General features: G+C 43.2%; 1 protein-coding gene across 2 annotated transcripts in view; it reads left to right on the top strand.

Annotated features, from left to right (window-relative positions):
* MDGA2 (MAM domain containing glycosylphosphatidylinositol anchor 2) overlaps positions 1-16,041 on the top strand; it is a 373,737-nt gene that overhangs the window by 169,125 nt on the left and 188,571 nt on the right. For both annotated transcript variants that reach the window (XR_010389253.1, XM_064511798.1), the window contains exon 3: positions 9,452-9,626. Coding sequence is in view for 1 of the 2 variants with exons in the window: in XM_064511798.1 (XP_064367868.1) it covers positions 9,452-9,626 (175 nt within the window). In the remaining variant the exon portion in view is untranslated. The remainder of the gene's footprint in view (positions 1-9,451; positions 9,627-16,041) is intronic.

Below are 16,041 nucleotides of genomic sequence, written 5' to 3'. Positions count from 1 at the left end.
TCTCTGCAAACTAGTTTTGGAGAAATTGTGTTTAAAAATTACTTTTCTTTGTGAAAAATCTCTCTGAAAGTTGAACGGACGAATATTAACCTGAAAGGCCAAAGCAAATGAGATTTAAGGCATGCGTTCTTTGGTCTGGGGCTGGCCCGCCCCAAGCACGTCTTCTCTCCCCCGTGCTGGTGCAGCAGTTTCCCTGGGCGGCCAGCTCGGGCGTTGGAGATGGACCCTGCCCCATGGTTCATGGGTGCTGAGCCGTGGCGTGGTAAAGCTCCGCACGCGTCTCTGCACCGTTTCGTAGCAGATAAATCAATTACAGCTCTGAGAAAAGGTTCACAGGAAGCATCACAGGATGGTGTTATGTATCAGAACGTGGATTTATTGCCAACTTGGGGCTTCATTGTGTTGCTATTCTGTTCCTTGACATCCAGAAGATGCCTATTAATGCTAATAGGAATTAAAAACATATGTGGACTACTTAACAAAGAGGTGTATTATCCCACTGTTACGTGGTAAGACTGTTTTCTCTCTTCAGCTGCTGAAGTGTGGTTCAGGCCCTTTTCTTATACCGGTAGATGTGATCGTTCTCTCCCCAGTTGCGTTTGTTTAGGCTAACGCAGACTATGAGCCCAGCACTAAAGTCTTCCTCACTAAACTTGATTGCTTTAACTTTGTGGTATTGACCTTGATGTTGTCCCGATCCAATATCGGGGGGGGGGGGGTCGTTACAATCCCAAGGACGAGATTAAGACGCTAAAACCGTTCAAATATCATACAACCTTTTAAATTTATTTTCCACGGAGTGGGGAGAAAAGGTGGGGAAAGGCGAAGGGGAGGAGAGAGAGAAAAGGGGGAGAGAGAAAGAGATATCACCACCCATGGATCCAGCGGTGTCCCGTTGGTCCTCTTCACCCTGGGTGTAAATTTTAGCGATGCGCGTGCAGTAATTACAACTCGAGCAGGATCCGACCCTAGGTTCCCGCTGAAAAGTTCGGAGCCAAATCAAGGCAAATTAAATAATGACACGCGTGCAGTAGTTACAGCTCGAGTTGGGTGCCTCCGAAGAGGGACCCCGAACAAAGAAATCCCTGGGCAATTATAGCTTTTTCAAATTAAGTTTCCCACCCCTCACGCGGTAGTTCAGACCAATAGTAATTTTTGGGTCTGGGGTCTCCTGCTCCCTATTGGGTCTCATCGTTGTTCCCAGGCAGGCTGCTTTTCTCCCTTATCTTTACTGTTGCGGTTTCTGCTGACAGATGTTTTTTGATTCCTCGGGTTCTGCCCTTCTTTCTCAGGGCCCTGACAAACAGGTGCTGTTCCAGCAATTAGCACTGCCCCAGCAGTGACAGTAGGTGTTATCTTCCCAGGTCCTGACGAGGAGGATATAATCCAGACCCCCCCCTAATTAACACTGTTTCAGCAGTGAGGGGAGGCTTTGTTTCCCAGGGTCCTGGCATGCAAGCAGGCCTTATTTCAAAGCCTTGACATCCTCCCTCCCGGAGTGTGACGCATAGGAATGCAAACTGCTGGTAACTCCCTTATCTTTCCAGTCTGCACCAGCTCTGGGGCCCTTTCTCACTGAACTAGGGAGTGCGGCTAAGCAAGTTTTATAAAAGTTGTGTTAAGCGGCAGTAATTTGCAGTCCAGGTCCCAAAGTCTCTGCCCGATCGTGGTCCGGTTCAGCGCAGGCTGGGTGTGTCCCGGGTGGTCGCAGGGAGACCATTTCGGGGGTCGCAGCAGCTCAGTCCTGTTTCCGCTGGGAACAGATGGCTTGTTTGGGGTTTTGGTTTGCTTGCACCTTAAGTACCAAGAAATGTTTAAGGCAAAAGTTCACTCATCTGTCTGCCACAGGTGTCCTCTGTCATAAGCACAGTTGTTCCTCTATTAGAAAATGAGGGGAACTCGTTTTTTTGTGTTGTATTATAGCAATGTAGCTGGAAAATAACAGTTTCTCTGGTCTCTGGGACTGAATCAGAGCTGATCACGTTCCGCATGTTAGCGGTTACTGTCAGAGACCGGGTTTAGTTAGATGAGTAAGAAATTGTGCTTTTGCATGGCAACCCAGTGAAGTGTTGGTGTGTGTAAACTTAGGCTCAGGAGCTGTCCCATAAAAGTCAACAGCGTTAGTCACATGCCCGTTCTCTTAGGCTCTGGCCTGGGGACGGTGCTCAGTTTTATCTTCTCTGTGAAGTTCTGAGCAGTCCTAGTAACTGAACTGAAAATTCGTGTTCCTGGGTGACTGCATCTTGGCTACGACAAACTTGAAGAAATACATTTGGAAAGCAAAGCCTCTCTGGTTTTGCATTTGGCTTCTCACCAGTAAGTTTTCTAGCCCTATCTAAGATATGGGATTGTCATTTTTGACATGATTGACTTTTTTTTGGCTTTGATTGGCTTTTTTGGCACTCTAATATTCCATGTAAAAAGTTTTTGAACAATCAGCAGTACTTTTTCCTGGAACTATTTTTAAGCCTAGAATTTCAGATATTCTCATATGAAATACATAGGAACCACGTTTTTCATACAGCCATTGCATATTGCTAGCCTGGAGCAATGTTCAAATAAAGATAGACCTTCTGCCCCCGCCATCCCATTGGGCATGCTGCGTTGGGTTGTTCTGGGGGTTTTTACTAAAAACCCCAACACCTCACTCCCATTTTGTTTAGCTGTGTGTAGCTGAGCCCATCACCCTCCATGGAGCACCAGGTCAGCAGCAGCGGTGGAGGTCCTCCATTCACGTGCGTCGGGGATGACCTGGTGAGCTCTGGGAAGGTTTGCTAGAGGGGGCAATTGGTGCAAAAAAGGCTATTTTGGATCAAAGCATGTTCCACTTGTCTTACTCTTTATAGGTATGAGTGGTCTCTCCTGGTGCCACGCGGTGAAAAGTCAGATCCAAAGTGCCTCAGCAGGGTTTTTTATTTGTTTGTGGGGGTTTTGGTGGCTTTTTTTTTTTTTTTTAATCAGTAGTGAGTAGGAGTGATAGATCTTCAGATGTAAATTAGAGCCAAGTTAAGGAAGAGTTTTAGCATTATGGTCTGGGTGCTCAAGTGATCCGTTGCTGTGCCCAACGGAGCAGCCTCGGCAGGGCTGCAGCCAGCTTCGGGCATCTACCAAGGGTCGCAGCGTGGTCTTGTCCCTGCCGTAGGGCAGCAAGAGGCAGGGGACATGTATGCTCAAACGCCTCATGTGGATCCCTCAGCTGTAAATGCAGAAGTCGCTGTCTCCTGCCCCAGCAGGGCTTGGCGTGTAGTGGGTCCTCTGTGCTTCTCATGATGGCAAGGGCTTCTTGTCCAAAAACAAAATCAATCCAGGAGAAAAATGAAGTTTACTTTTTTGTTTGTTCACTCTAAACCTGGCTTTTTCCAAAGGCTCTGGTGTCTTTGGACGTGAAGAAACGTTCTAGCCCATAGCCCTGAAATTGTGCAAAGACCTTTCGGGGCCACTTGCACGCATGGGAGGCCCGAAATCCGAGCCGGGGATTTCAGGGTGGTAACAGAGAGATTCCCCTCCGCCGTGCTATGGGAAAAGGCTTGGCAAAGACTTTGTTTTCCGCCAATTTTCATGGAAAAATGGAACAAAAAATCCAATGCTCAATTTACTGCAAGTATTGAATGGAGGCCTGTCCCGATCCAATATCGGGGTGGTTTCGTTATGATCCCAAGGACGAGATTGAGACGCTAAAACCAGTCAATTATCGTACAACCGTTTAACTTTATTTTCCACAAAGTGGGAAGAAAAGGTGGGGAAAGGCGAAGGGGAGACGAAGAGAAGAGGGGAACAAGGGTAAGGGGAAAGGTAAAGCTGGAAAAGGAGAGGAGAAGCTAGCTACCACCACTCTGAGTCCGATGATGTTCTGCCGAGTCTGTTCAAATTACAGCTCAGGCTGGATGCCTCCGAAGAGGGACCCCGAACAAAGAAATCCCTGGGCAAATTATACTTTCCAATCTAAGCTCTCCGCCCTTCACGCAGTAGTTTGGACCAGTAGTAATATTTAGGTCTGGGGTCTCCTGCTCCTAATTGGGTCCCTAGGTAGGTTGCTTACCGTTGTGGTTTCTGCTGACAGGTGCGTTTTCATTCTTCGGGTCTTGCCCTTATCTCTCAAAGCCCTGACAATTTATTACTTCCCCAGCAGTGACGGTAGGTGTTATTTCCCAAGGTCCAGACAAAGGGAATATGATCTGGACCCCGAGAGAGCCCAGACCCCCCAATCAGTATTGTTTCCGCAGCAAGAGGAGGCCCTGCTCCCCAGGGTCCCGGTGCCCAAGCAGGCCTCACTTCAGTGCCTTGACATCCTCCCTCCCGGAGTGTGAAGCATGGGAATGCAAACTGCTGGTAACCCCCTTGTCTTTCCTGCCTGCACCAGCTCTGGGGCCCTTTCTCTCTGAACTAGGGAGTGCGGCCTAAGGCTTCAGCAAATTTAGCTACTCATGCTAAGCAAGTTTTATAAAAGTTGTGTTAAGCAGCAGTAATTTGCAGTCCAGGTCCCAAAGTCTCTGCCCGATCGTGGTCTGGTTCAGCGCAGGGTCGGTGTGTCCCGGGTGGTCGCAGGGAGACCATTTCGGGGGTCGCAGCAGCTCAGTCCTGTTCCTGCCAGGAACAGATGGCTTGTTTGGGGTTTTGGTTTGCTTGCACCTTATGTACCAAGAAATATTTAAGGCAAAAGTTCACTCATCTGTCCGCCACAAGGCCTAAAAAGGATCCTCCGGCACTGCCAAAGCCTTCTTGGAATGAATTGATGCTGATACCTTTGGAGCAGCACAGTGGGGGAGCAGATGTTGGCGGTGTGTTGTGGCCTGTAAATCTGTATTCTTCTGGGGTTACTTATTGGAGTGTATTAAAAATATATATATTTTTTGTACTTTGCACTTGTTTCTGTAAACACGCTGCTCATACACAGTTTGAGGTGTTCCTTCACGCGTGGAGGATTTGTCCCGCTCCCAGCGCTGGTGCCTGGCTGGGTGCATCCGACGCGCTGCCGGCCCGGCACCCCGGCGTGGGAGCCACGGCCGAAGGAGCCAGGTGCTTCCAATGCCTTGCGAGCAAAACTTTAAAGAAAACAGATTTGTCAGGAAATCAGTGCTCGGGTGTTTTGTTTGCTTGGTTTTGAACCAAACGAAATGTTTTGTTTCAGACTAAATCACTTTAAAGAGATTTTAATGCTTATTGGATTTGACAAAAGCAGTACTCGCAATGAAAATTTTTCATTTTGAAAATGTCAAAATTAAGTACTTTTCTTACTTTGCTCTTTTTTCAGCATGAACAGTTTGTTGAAGCTGAGAAAATTATGCAAAATTTTTTATTTATTTTGAATCTGCATTTGTGGGCTAAAAACTTAAACTCAATTAATCTCACTCCAAGTTGCAGGAAAGCTCCCTGAGAAAACTGAAACCGCAGGGTGAAATATGGCCAAGTATCCCAGAATATCTGCTTAAATCAGTAAAACAGTGTCAGAGATTGGATGGTTCAGAGAACTGACGGGCTGATGTGAATCAGACAAGTATGTAGATCATGATACACCTAACTTCCTAAATATAGGCATTTAAACTCAATAATTTTTAATTGACTTGTTTGTAAGTTGTCTCTGACTCCTGGACTTTCACTTGCGGTGCTGTTCACACCGTGTGACCAGGCTCTCGGAGCACCCCGCTTTCCTTCTGCGCTAGAGCCTGGCAGGTCCGAGCAGAGGACCATAACACACGTTCAGGAGATGCATCTGGGTGAGCAAGCGGTTTGTGCTGGGTTATGCAAAAACGCTGGGGTATCTGAACGAGGCGAATGCTCTGTTCTTGTTTTGGTTTTTATGCGATTTAGAGGCCTTCTGAATGCTCTGCCATAAAGAAGTGTCAATGTAATCTGGGGATTTGAGGTCAATAGCTTGCCAGAAGTTTTGCTGTGAGCCCGTGGTCTCCCTTTGCCTCCATTTCCCATCTGGAAAATGGGGATACTGTCCGTGCTGGAGCAGCAGCTCCTCAGCAGGTCGCCGAATTAGGCGGCAATGAGGGCTTGGACACCGGAGCCGGGAGAGGTGCCAGCTCCAAGGGTGGGTTTGATGGTCTCACTTTGTTGACAGCAGATAGACCCTACTGCAAGGCACGCGCTGGGACGTGCAGCGGTGGAGACACTGGCGAGCTGAGCGTTGCCTGTTTGGTCTCACGAGGTTTTGAGGCTTTCATCTGGCTTTCCTGGGCCCAATTCTTTGATTACTTAGTTCATTCCAATAAATAGCAATACAGTATTATCAGCTTATTTTTGTGTGTATGTTGAGTTAAACCTAAGGTAAATAATGAACTGAAATTAAATCAGACCAACTGAATTTTTGAAGGATATCTTTTAAAAGAGAATCTAGTTGGCTCTGCTGCTTTTATTCTTCAGGCACTGTTACATGCCCTACAAGATTATTGGTTAAAATTGGTTAAAAATACTCCTTTTCCCTCTAAATCACACATATATACTTATTTAAAATTGAAAAATCTATTTCTGTTTAGAGTTTCATGTTGAAATGCCTAATAACAAGGACAAGATAAATATATGCATGTTAAGCTTGTTGCGGGCGGGGAGAAGATGAGTTCATACAGAAGGTAAAACTGACACTGGCTAAATAAAGTTGACTATTTTTAAAATTACTAGTTTTACAGATCCTGATAATACATATGTAAAACATTATTAAATTATATATTCTTTTGACAGGGCAGGCTAAATTGCTCTTGAAGCTCTTTGTAGAAGAGGAAGGGGAGAAAGAAGGATGTCTTGCTATTATTTTTTTCCAGTTAAACAACCAACAGAGCTGTTTTTACAATTACGATTATGTATAGAAGAAATATAGGGAGTACAGGGAATATAGGGAAATTAAACATGCAAGAGATTCAGTGAAGCTCTTAAACACTATTCTAAAATACTTCTTAAACATTTGAGAGAGATACGATGAAGTTGTATTCTGCAGAACGCTGAAGCTGACTGTGTGTTCCAAAATTATCCTGCAGCACATTTTTATGGATGATTTAAGCCCTGGAGCCAAGGGTTTATAATAGAAGTACAGACAGATTGAGACTGGTAAATATAGCAGTGCTAATAGTGTCTCTCTCACATGCAGCCAGAATATTGTAGATGGGGAGCCTGGCGTATTTGCTTTATTCCAAAACAGCAAAACCATCGGAGAGTTATGCAGGTCACCTGGCAAGGGGGCAAAGCCGCTTGGGCTTATGAATTTGACAAGCCAGAAAGGGATGAAAAATTTGGGGAAGTATTGCTTGCTGTAATCTCGGCTGCTGGAGCTCAAGCCTGACGTTTTGAGGGGAGAAGAATTTGCATAGGGCTATGGCTGGTGATGAATTTTACGGTTTGGTGCCTTTTGTGAAAGGTTTCTCCTGTCCAGGAGAAATTTCTGAAGTCGGGCAGGTGTCAGCCTCCCCCTCTGCGTACTCCTGCCTATGTCTGAGCTCCAGACCCTGGTCCCAGGTCAGGGCTGGGCAGTGTCACCTCCCCTGGGCACAGAGCAGAGGTGGTGACGGAGCAGCCGAGATGGGCCCACCTTGGCCAGACCAGGCCAACATCAGCTGGAGGTTGCTTGTCAACAACCTGCCTAGCAACTCCCAACAAATGAATACGTAAATGTTATTTTTTTTACCATATGGCTTGGCTGATTGTCTTTGGACGATTTGCTACGTCTTTGGGGACCGTAGCCTGGGAACTGATAGCCAAATTTCTATTATCTTTTCAGGTGTGTAGATCTCTCTTTTTTTTTTAATATATGAAGTTTTGGCCTTCATCCTGACATAGAATGAGTGGCTGGAGGGGGAGAAGGCAGAACCTCAAGGGGGGTCACAAGATGGGGAAATCTCCTTTTTATGCAAGTATAACATGTGTGGCCTCTGTTTACTGGAAAAACCTACCTTTAAGAAAGTAGTTTTGGTCTGGAATTGAACGTTGCTTGCCCTGCTCATTGAATCAGCACAAAATTAAGATATTTCTGTGACAGAGAAGTCTCTTAGGTAGCTTAGTGCACGTCGGCTGGGACTCGGAGCATCTAGCCTTGGGTCTTAACAAGGTGCACATCCACCTCTGAGCTAGGTGTTCAGTGCCCCGTCATGTCTAGGAGCCGAGTGAATATAGTCCGAGGTGAGATTCACTGGTCCGAAGGTGGGTATCTGAGCTCTGCTGAGCAGGTTCTCATCACTACAGTGACCTTGTACAAATAAATTTATTTCTTTGTGCCTGATCTTGCTTTCATTTCCGATTGCCATCTGCCAATACTGCGGGTTCTCGCATACTAATGTGATTTGTCTGGGACTTTGCTTCCCCTATTCCTTTAATATAATTTTTTTTTAGTCCAACTGTTTTTCCCCAAGGCTGGTGACCCAGGCTTTCCTCTCTTCCAATTTCCTTGAAAAAAGACACTTTCCTGGCTGCATGGTGGTGGTCTGAGGAAGAACTCACTTTTGGGCGGCTTTCACCTGAGGCTTGTTTTACAGTTAATATGACAAGTTACTGCTGTCTAATTTCCACAGATGTTTTGCATTGCCATCAGGCATAAAACAGAGAGGTGTTTTCCAGTGTCTGCTGATGAGCCCATATCCCTGCTGCAAGCTGTGAATTTAGCAGACTGGGTGATGACAGGGAATATTAGGCTCAGGGTGTAGAGTTTTCTCTAGTGCCCAGTGCATCTCTTGCAGCTTTCATGAATGGCTGAATTTTGTCTGTTTATTCAATGGGTTATGCAGAGTTTTTTACTGACTCAATACAACAGTGACTTTGTATTTCACTATTTAATTTTTTCTTACGCGTGGCTGTGTTTAAAAGAAGGCTGTTGTTTGTAGCGGGCAGACAGTCTGACTGTTTTGGGAGTAGAAATGCTTGCTTTGAAAAGTCTTTGCATTTTTGGAAAATTGTTACCAGAGTTAGACTCTGTAATTGCTGTAAATGGTGTTTTTTTTAAATACTGTTCAAAGAAATATCTGTGTTCATAGTTTGTTGCAATTTCAAGCTGCTGATCCTTTAACTGTTTGAAATTGGATGTTATCGCTCCTAAAAGATGATTAATACATCAACTGTTTTGAAGGTGTTTTCTAGTGTGCTGCCTTTTTCATTAATGTGACTTCAGTCACATTTGGAGAATGTCACAAAATGGAGAATTTTTCTGCAGCCATTGAAGCTGGAGTCACTGATGTCTTGAGTCATTCTGCACATCTCTGCCTGGTGGCATTTATTTTCTATGGGTTTTTTCCATCAAAAATAATAAGCTACTTCTAAGATAAGGTGACAAATTTGAGCTTACAGTCTGAGGCCCCTTGGATGAAGTGTTTGTAAGTGTGTGCGTTCTCCAGGGAAGTTCCCCAAGGCCTCTGATGCAAAATCCTGGCCACTGTACACGTGGCTCTGCATTCAGTAGAGATCTATACTATGCTCATTTTTACAAACAGCTGACTTAAAGTAACAATCTTTTTTGGTGCTTGCTCAGATCAGGTGGACCAAAACAGCAGGAAGTGCCTCTGACAGATTTCAAGACTCGAGTGTCTTCAATGAAACTCTGAGGATAACCAATATCCAGCGACATCAAGGAGGCCGCTACTACTGTAAGGCCGAAAACGGCTTGGGCTCGCCGGCTATAAAGTCCATAAGAGTGGACGTGTACTGTAAGTAAAGTTTGGAAAGTTCTTATCACGCTTTTTGTTAACTTCCCCTAATACCTGGCGTTACAGGGAAATGGCCAGTTGTTTGTGAAGTCCAGTTTAGAAACAGCAGTACCCTGGGACAGCTTCTGCAGCTCTTAATCGTGTTTCTGAGCAACGTCTTGTGGCTGTTCCCACTGAAGTCGGATGGGGCTGCTCACATACGGAAGCCTCTTGGAACAAAATCACAATACTATGATAAGAAAGATTAATTAAATTCAGGCCCAACTCAGCCTGCTTTGGTATCAGAGGAAGGTTTGTCATCAGCTTCCATGGAGTGAAGTTCTAGTGATTAGCGCAGCCCTTAATCTCTTCTTTTTTTGGCTGCACTTGCCCAAGAGTAGTGGTCTGGAAGCAAAACCAGACATTTTTGCAGTGTTAGCGTATTCCAGTCTGCTTTGCTTTAGCTGCTGCTGAAAGCAGTTACTTCTTTAATGGCAATCTCTCATGTTTCTGTGATAAATGTTTTAACAGCAACATTTCAAATGTTGCAGGTTGAAACGTTTGAAGCATTGGGATTGCAATGCAATCACTCCCAACAGCTACAGATAAGAGAAAACAAATGAAAACTTCATACTGCAATAAATGTATCCTATGTGTTAGTACAAAATGGGATAAAATTGAAAAAATTCTCAGACTAACCTGCATGGAACTAGTGCCCATGTGTGATCTAGTCAGAAGTAGTATGGTGCTCGCTCGCAACAAAATAGTTTGTCACTATAGGTTTAATGATAAACTTTTCATTTGGCTCTGAATTATGTGACTATACGTAGCTGTTGGGAATGAAAAGATCTGAATACCTCACACCACTATTATTGCTCACACTTCAAATGAGGAAAAACAGTTCAGAATTTCTTTGCAGTACTTCAAAGAGAAAGTTTTCGGCTCTTCTAATGTAGTTGGTATTAGCTAAACAGATATGTTTACATGCACATAACATTTAAACAAATAGCCAGGGCTCTAAGTTAGCATTTCAGTTGCCTGAGTACTTAATAAAAAAAAAAAAAGATAAAAAAAAAAACCTGACTGCCTTGTGACTATATAAACTGGAAGCTTGGAGCTTTTGTTTCCTCCGGACTGCCCCTCTCTCTGTCAGGTGAATCTTAAAATACATGTTACTTCATATTTTTGTGGGTTAGTTCTGGGATTGGTAGAGGGACACCTACCTTTGAAGGGATTTTCTTGACTTGCAGAAGCTTTCAGAATACTTCAGTGTTTGCTTTGCTTCGGGACAGGTTTAACCTGCAGGAAATCAGGCCATCGGCCGGGCGCGCAGCTGTGGACAGCGCTTTCTACATCAGCCTTATGTAGCTATTTGGTGAAAGCCCCAAGAGCAAATATTTCTCCTCATCCCGGCATCCCTGTACTATGTTCTCCTTGGTTCTTAATTTTAGGCGTGGTTGTGAAACTGATGGTGGCAGGAAGAAGGGTCTTAAGGGTAGGATGCTAGGTGGTCTGAATGCGATGGGATTAGAAATACTGTTTTGAAATTTTGGGTTTTCTAGGCTTAGATTGAGACTGCCTTCTGGAATGTGTTTTTTTTTCCCCCCATGTGTTTTATTTAGCTATTAATATGTGTTCTCAGTTTTGCTCTCTGTGACTTATGAGTTTAATTTTTTTTACATCATATGCTGCTTCTTAATATACCTCAAATACACGTCTTTCTGGAACACGACAAACTTCAGGTTCCAGCTGTGATTAAACTGCTGATGATTTCCCATCATCTACATGCTGATGTCTGACTGGATACTGCTATCTGTTAGCAATTGTCTGCCTAGAAAATATTTGATCGTTGCCTGGAGATATTTGATCATGCCGTAAGCTGAAAACATCAACGGAGATTGGATCTAGCTGTGAAAAAGATACAGGGAGGGGGGGAAATGAAAGTTCATAAGAAATCAAAGTGCTGGAAATTGAAAACTTCCTAGCCAAAATATCCAAATAGCGTAAAATAATATTGTATTTTAACAGTTGAAATTTTTCTCTTCATGTTTTCTGTTCATTTAGTGTTTGCTTTATAGATAGTTTTTTGTGTGTCACATCAAGGAGACTGTGCAGCACTGAGCAGGGATATGTGTGTGCTCTTGTGAATAATTGTCGTGAGATGCTTTCACTCAGACTCCAAAATGTACGAGAGAGATCACAGTTACTCAGCCAATGCTTTCTATCAAAATGTGTTTTTCTTTTAAGTAAACACTTATTAAATAAAACTATGGAGAAAGGCAGCTTTCCTCACAGATTTAGATAAGTGTCAAAAGCAGCTCTGCAAAACAGAATGGTACTCCGAAAACCAAATTACATTCCTCCTTTGAAGCTTAAAAGCAAAACTTTACCAGTGTAGCAAGAATTTTTTTAAATTTTTTTGATGAAACCCCAAAATCTGTTTAAAGAAACAACTAAAATGTTTGTTTCTGTAAATCTGTATGGGTGAAAAGTCAGTTTGAAAGCGTCTTGGTTTGTAAAGCTAACGAGAGCTCAATATTAAAATGGTGCTCCATGTTAGTTTTGGATCAAGAACTCTTTCAAAGAGCTAATTTAAGTCTGCAGCCTCTAATTTAAAATTTGAAAAGCCCCTGTATTTGTATAGCTGGAAAATGAATTGTTGAAAAAAGTCCACAGAAAAGCTTTGTTTCATCATTCCTCTCCATTATTGACTTGCTGGCTGGCTGGGAGACTTTAATATCAACATTTGGATGGAAAATGCTGCTCTCCAGTAATTTCCTGTTTTTTCGTTTTCCAGTTAGCTGTGGCATTCAGCAGCACTGGGAGCATCGTTTGCTACTACTGTGATTACTAATTATGCAGATAGAGATGGTGGTGGAGGCTGGGTGTTTGTGTGCGGGGTGGGTGGTGCTGAGGTTTTTAAAATTACTTTAATGGACTTTCTGCAGACTTGAAAATGTTGTTAGGCTTGTTTTGGCAGGAAAGTTCCTTCAAAAGCTGCCAGGTTTTGCCACCTGATCTGCAAGTGTTGGGTGACTCGTTCTCTGCAGGAACCTCACGATGTTGTTGTGGGTCCCCGTGATCTTCTTGGGGACCTCTGAGCGCTGGGCGTCGGAGATGCCCGCAGTGCCTGCTGGATGGACAAGCTAAACTAAATGTTGCTTTTAGAAAAATCGTAAGCCTCTGGAAAGGAGGGCAAACCACTAGTTAATTAAGCTCAATTCCTTGAGTAGTTTTACATGCAATGTTGAGGGTTTTTTTGTTTTTTGTTTGTTTGTTTGGCTTTAAACAAAGGTCTTGCTCGTTTCTTTTTCCAAAAGAACCGTGTCTTCGTGGTGTTTTAAAATTTGCATACCTTTGAAGAGGTGAAGGTGAACTTCCGAAGTACACGTGTCTTTGGGGAACCAGGTTTGCGCACTGCATGGTAGGACCCCATGCGCAGGTTTGTTCAGTGCTCGGAAGCAAATAAAATTAGTGTTCGTACATACATGCATGCCATTCCCTCATCTTTATAAGGACGACGTAGGCATAATGGTTGCTTGGTGTTATTTTGGGGTACTCTGTTCTGATTTGAGACTTTCTAAAAGCCGTTCAGCTGTTATTCTCAGTCACATGCAGCTCAGCAGCAGACTTTTTCCTGCTCTAAGAAATAAAAACAAGAAAAAAAGATTTTATAAATACATTCATGTGTAAGGAGCACAGCTGAGGAGTTAAACCAGCCACATGCAATCTTTTTAAAAATAGCCCAGGGCATAAATGCGGCGCTGGACTGCAGGGAGCACGGCTGTCCCATCGCACGTGAGCTCTGTGCGCTGTTTACAGGCTGGCAGGTAGCTGTCTGTCCCGGGGGGCTGCTTTTATTTGGTTTCTCCTCAGACAGGCTTGCTGAATTGTTTGAGCTCTGACTGAGATTTAGTAAAGTCCTTCATTTATGCCCTTCCTATCAAGCTGCATTTAGTCAAGACCCTGCTTTTAGTGCATCTGTCACGGAGCAGGGTGACTTTTCCTGCGACTTCTGCAGGCGATGATGCTGGTACCATACCTACTTGGCTTGAAGGTATTGTGGATGTTTCTAATCTAGGCCCCGGTCTCTTCTGTTACTTCAACATAAGTCAAACCTGCAAAAAATAGCAATCCTTTTTGGTCTGGTGTCAAAACATTTGAACATAAAAAGGAGAAGAAAAAAAAATGATGATTTAGTATTGCTGAAGTTGTCATTTTTATCCCCAGCATACTCTTAAAAAGCTGAATCAAAATTTTGTCATAGATTTCACCCCTCTCCCCATCCTGATATTGAATTTTGTGGGTGCAGAAGCCCTCTAGTACAACCAAGCTGAACTGAAATGGAGTGGATGCTTTGGTTTAAACACATAGCCCACTGAGGCAGGAAAAAGCTATAAATACCCATTTATTAAGATAGGTTATCAACGGCAAGCTAGTTTGGACTAACTTTTTTGTATTTAGATGGACACAAAAGTGTTGCATCCCTTTGCAGCATCCTTTTGCGATCAGTGTTTGACCATGCCTTTATGTTCACTTGGAAGACACTTGGGCATACCAGTTTAAATCTGATCTAAATAAATGTTTCAAGGTTATTATAGAAAAGTACTGCAGAAGAAATATGAGTTTGTGACTTCTCCTTTTGAGCAATCCTGTGTTACCTCCTGCCACTATACTATAGTATCTTAAAGAATCGAATCCCTCGTTACCTTAATTTTGATTCTTGTTTTATTGAATTTTGATGCTTACCAGGCTAACCGTTTGGGTGGATGGAAGCACAACCAGCAATTAATTTACCTGGTTTTCAGAGCTTTGGAGGTAGAAAGGGGACGTTCACACAAAGCACCTGTGTATCGAGGCAGGGCCAAGATCTCGTTTCAGCTCTGTGTCTCTTCTGACTGGTGCAAAATGTTTTCTTTCCAGTCCTGTAGCTTACTGTTCCCATAGTCTAATCGTTCTGACCCAAAGTGGTGGGGAATATCCCTGAGATGATGATACTGTTTCACATGATGCATGTCCAGAGCTGAGGCTGCCCGGGTGCTTTCTCTCCTCTTTGGTTAAAAACCTGGACTAATTGTCTTGAATAAACAGAATAAAAGTCACTTTATTTGCAGGAATAAGGTTACAGAACAGAAACCTGTTTAAAAATAGAATAAAAAGAAGTTTTTCCAAATGCAAATTTAAGCTATTATGGCTTAATTGGACAGAGAGCTACATCTTATCCACATAAATAAAAAACGTGCTTGTGAGGCCCTTGCGTGCTAGGGCAAGAGCGAGTCCGTGCCTTCCTCCTGCAAAGGCATCGAGCTTCCTTGGAGCTGCTTTTCAAATCATGTTAAACCTTACTTTGGGCTTTTCTTGACTAGCTTCTTAAAAAAAAAAAAAAAAAATCTCCTTTTTGCTCTCTAGGTGAGTATAGGATTGTGGTAATTAATAGACAACTAACAATCTCTTCTTTAGAAGACAAATTTCTCTCCTTACCTTAAATATCTTAACAAAAAACAACAACAAAAAAAAAAAAAACAAAAAACCCATACCACATTTCTTTGAAGATCCTGTTCTCCGTCACATCAGGGTCTCATTTTCACCCTATTTTCAGGAGGGAAGTTGCCTGTTCTTGGTTTAGGCACTAAGAAAAACTGTCTCCTGTAGGATATCCAAGCTTTATTCATCCTATGCTTCGGTTCTTTCTTTCTTTCTCTGGTGGTATCTCTATACAGTCCATCTCATCTTTCCTTTTCCAAGAAAAAGCTATTGTACTTGCCTTCGAGGAAAAATTTGCTTAAGTTAGGGAGGACATTCTCCCCTTTTATAAGCAAAGATGCTTATAGTATAAATTAAGTCTTTTGATTTAAAGCAAAGCTCCTATCAGGGGGTTTCTGCTTGTTCCAGATAACTTAGGAGATTTTTAACTAAGGAGTACTGTTTCACTGAAAATATATAAATGTGTATGTATATATTTTTTAATCCTCTTATTTCACTGATCTTTATACATACAAGGCCAGGATGCACAATCAGGGAAGGGGGGGGGGGGTAGAATTAAAGGTGAGATTTACAGTAAAACATGTTTTAAATGAATTTGGAAGTTGGGAGGAAAACTGTTTACCAAACAGAATTAGTGCACAAATATGTAAAGATTTTATTATGTGATATGGGAGAGATACCACCCCCCCATCAATCTCTTAATCCTGGAATGAGTGATGTTTTGTCAGCACGCAGCATTTTTGAGGCAGGGTGAGGCCCCTTTCTTTTGCTCAGAGACCAGCTTAAGTCTCCGCTTGCAGGTCCGTTTCCAGAGCTGGGTCCTTCGGACAAGGCCGGTTGGATCCTATGTGGGATGTTCTGTTTGCATGGAGTTATATCTGCCCAACATTCGCTGGTTATGTGTGCTTTGGATTTTGGCTGCTCTGTCATTGCAATAGTATGACAGCAAGGG

Source organism: Dromaius novaehollandiae, chromosome 5 (genome assembly GCF_036370855.1).
Source record: "Dromaius novaehollandiae isolate bDroNov1 chromosome 5, bDroNov1.hap1, whole genome shotgun sequence".
In the NCBI taxonomy this organism is placed as follows: Eukaryota; Metazoa; Chordata; class Aves; order Casuariiformes; family Dromaiidae; genus Dromaius; species Dromaius novaehollandiae.
The sequence above is the reverse complement of the archived record's forward strand: the minus strand, read 5'-3'. Positions and strand labels throughout refer to the sequence as shown.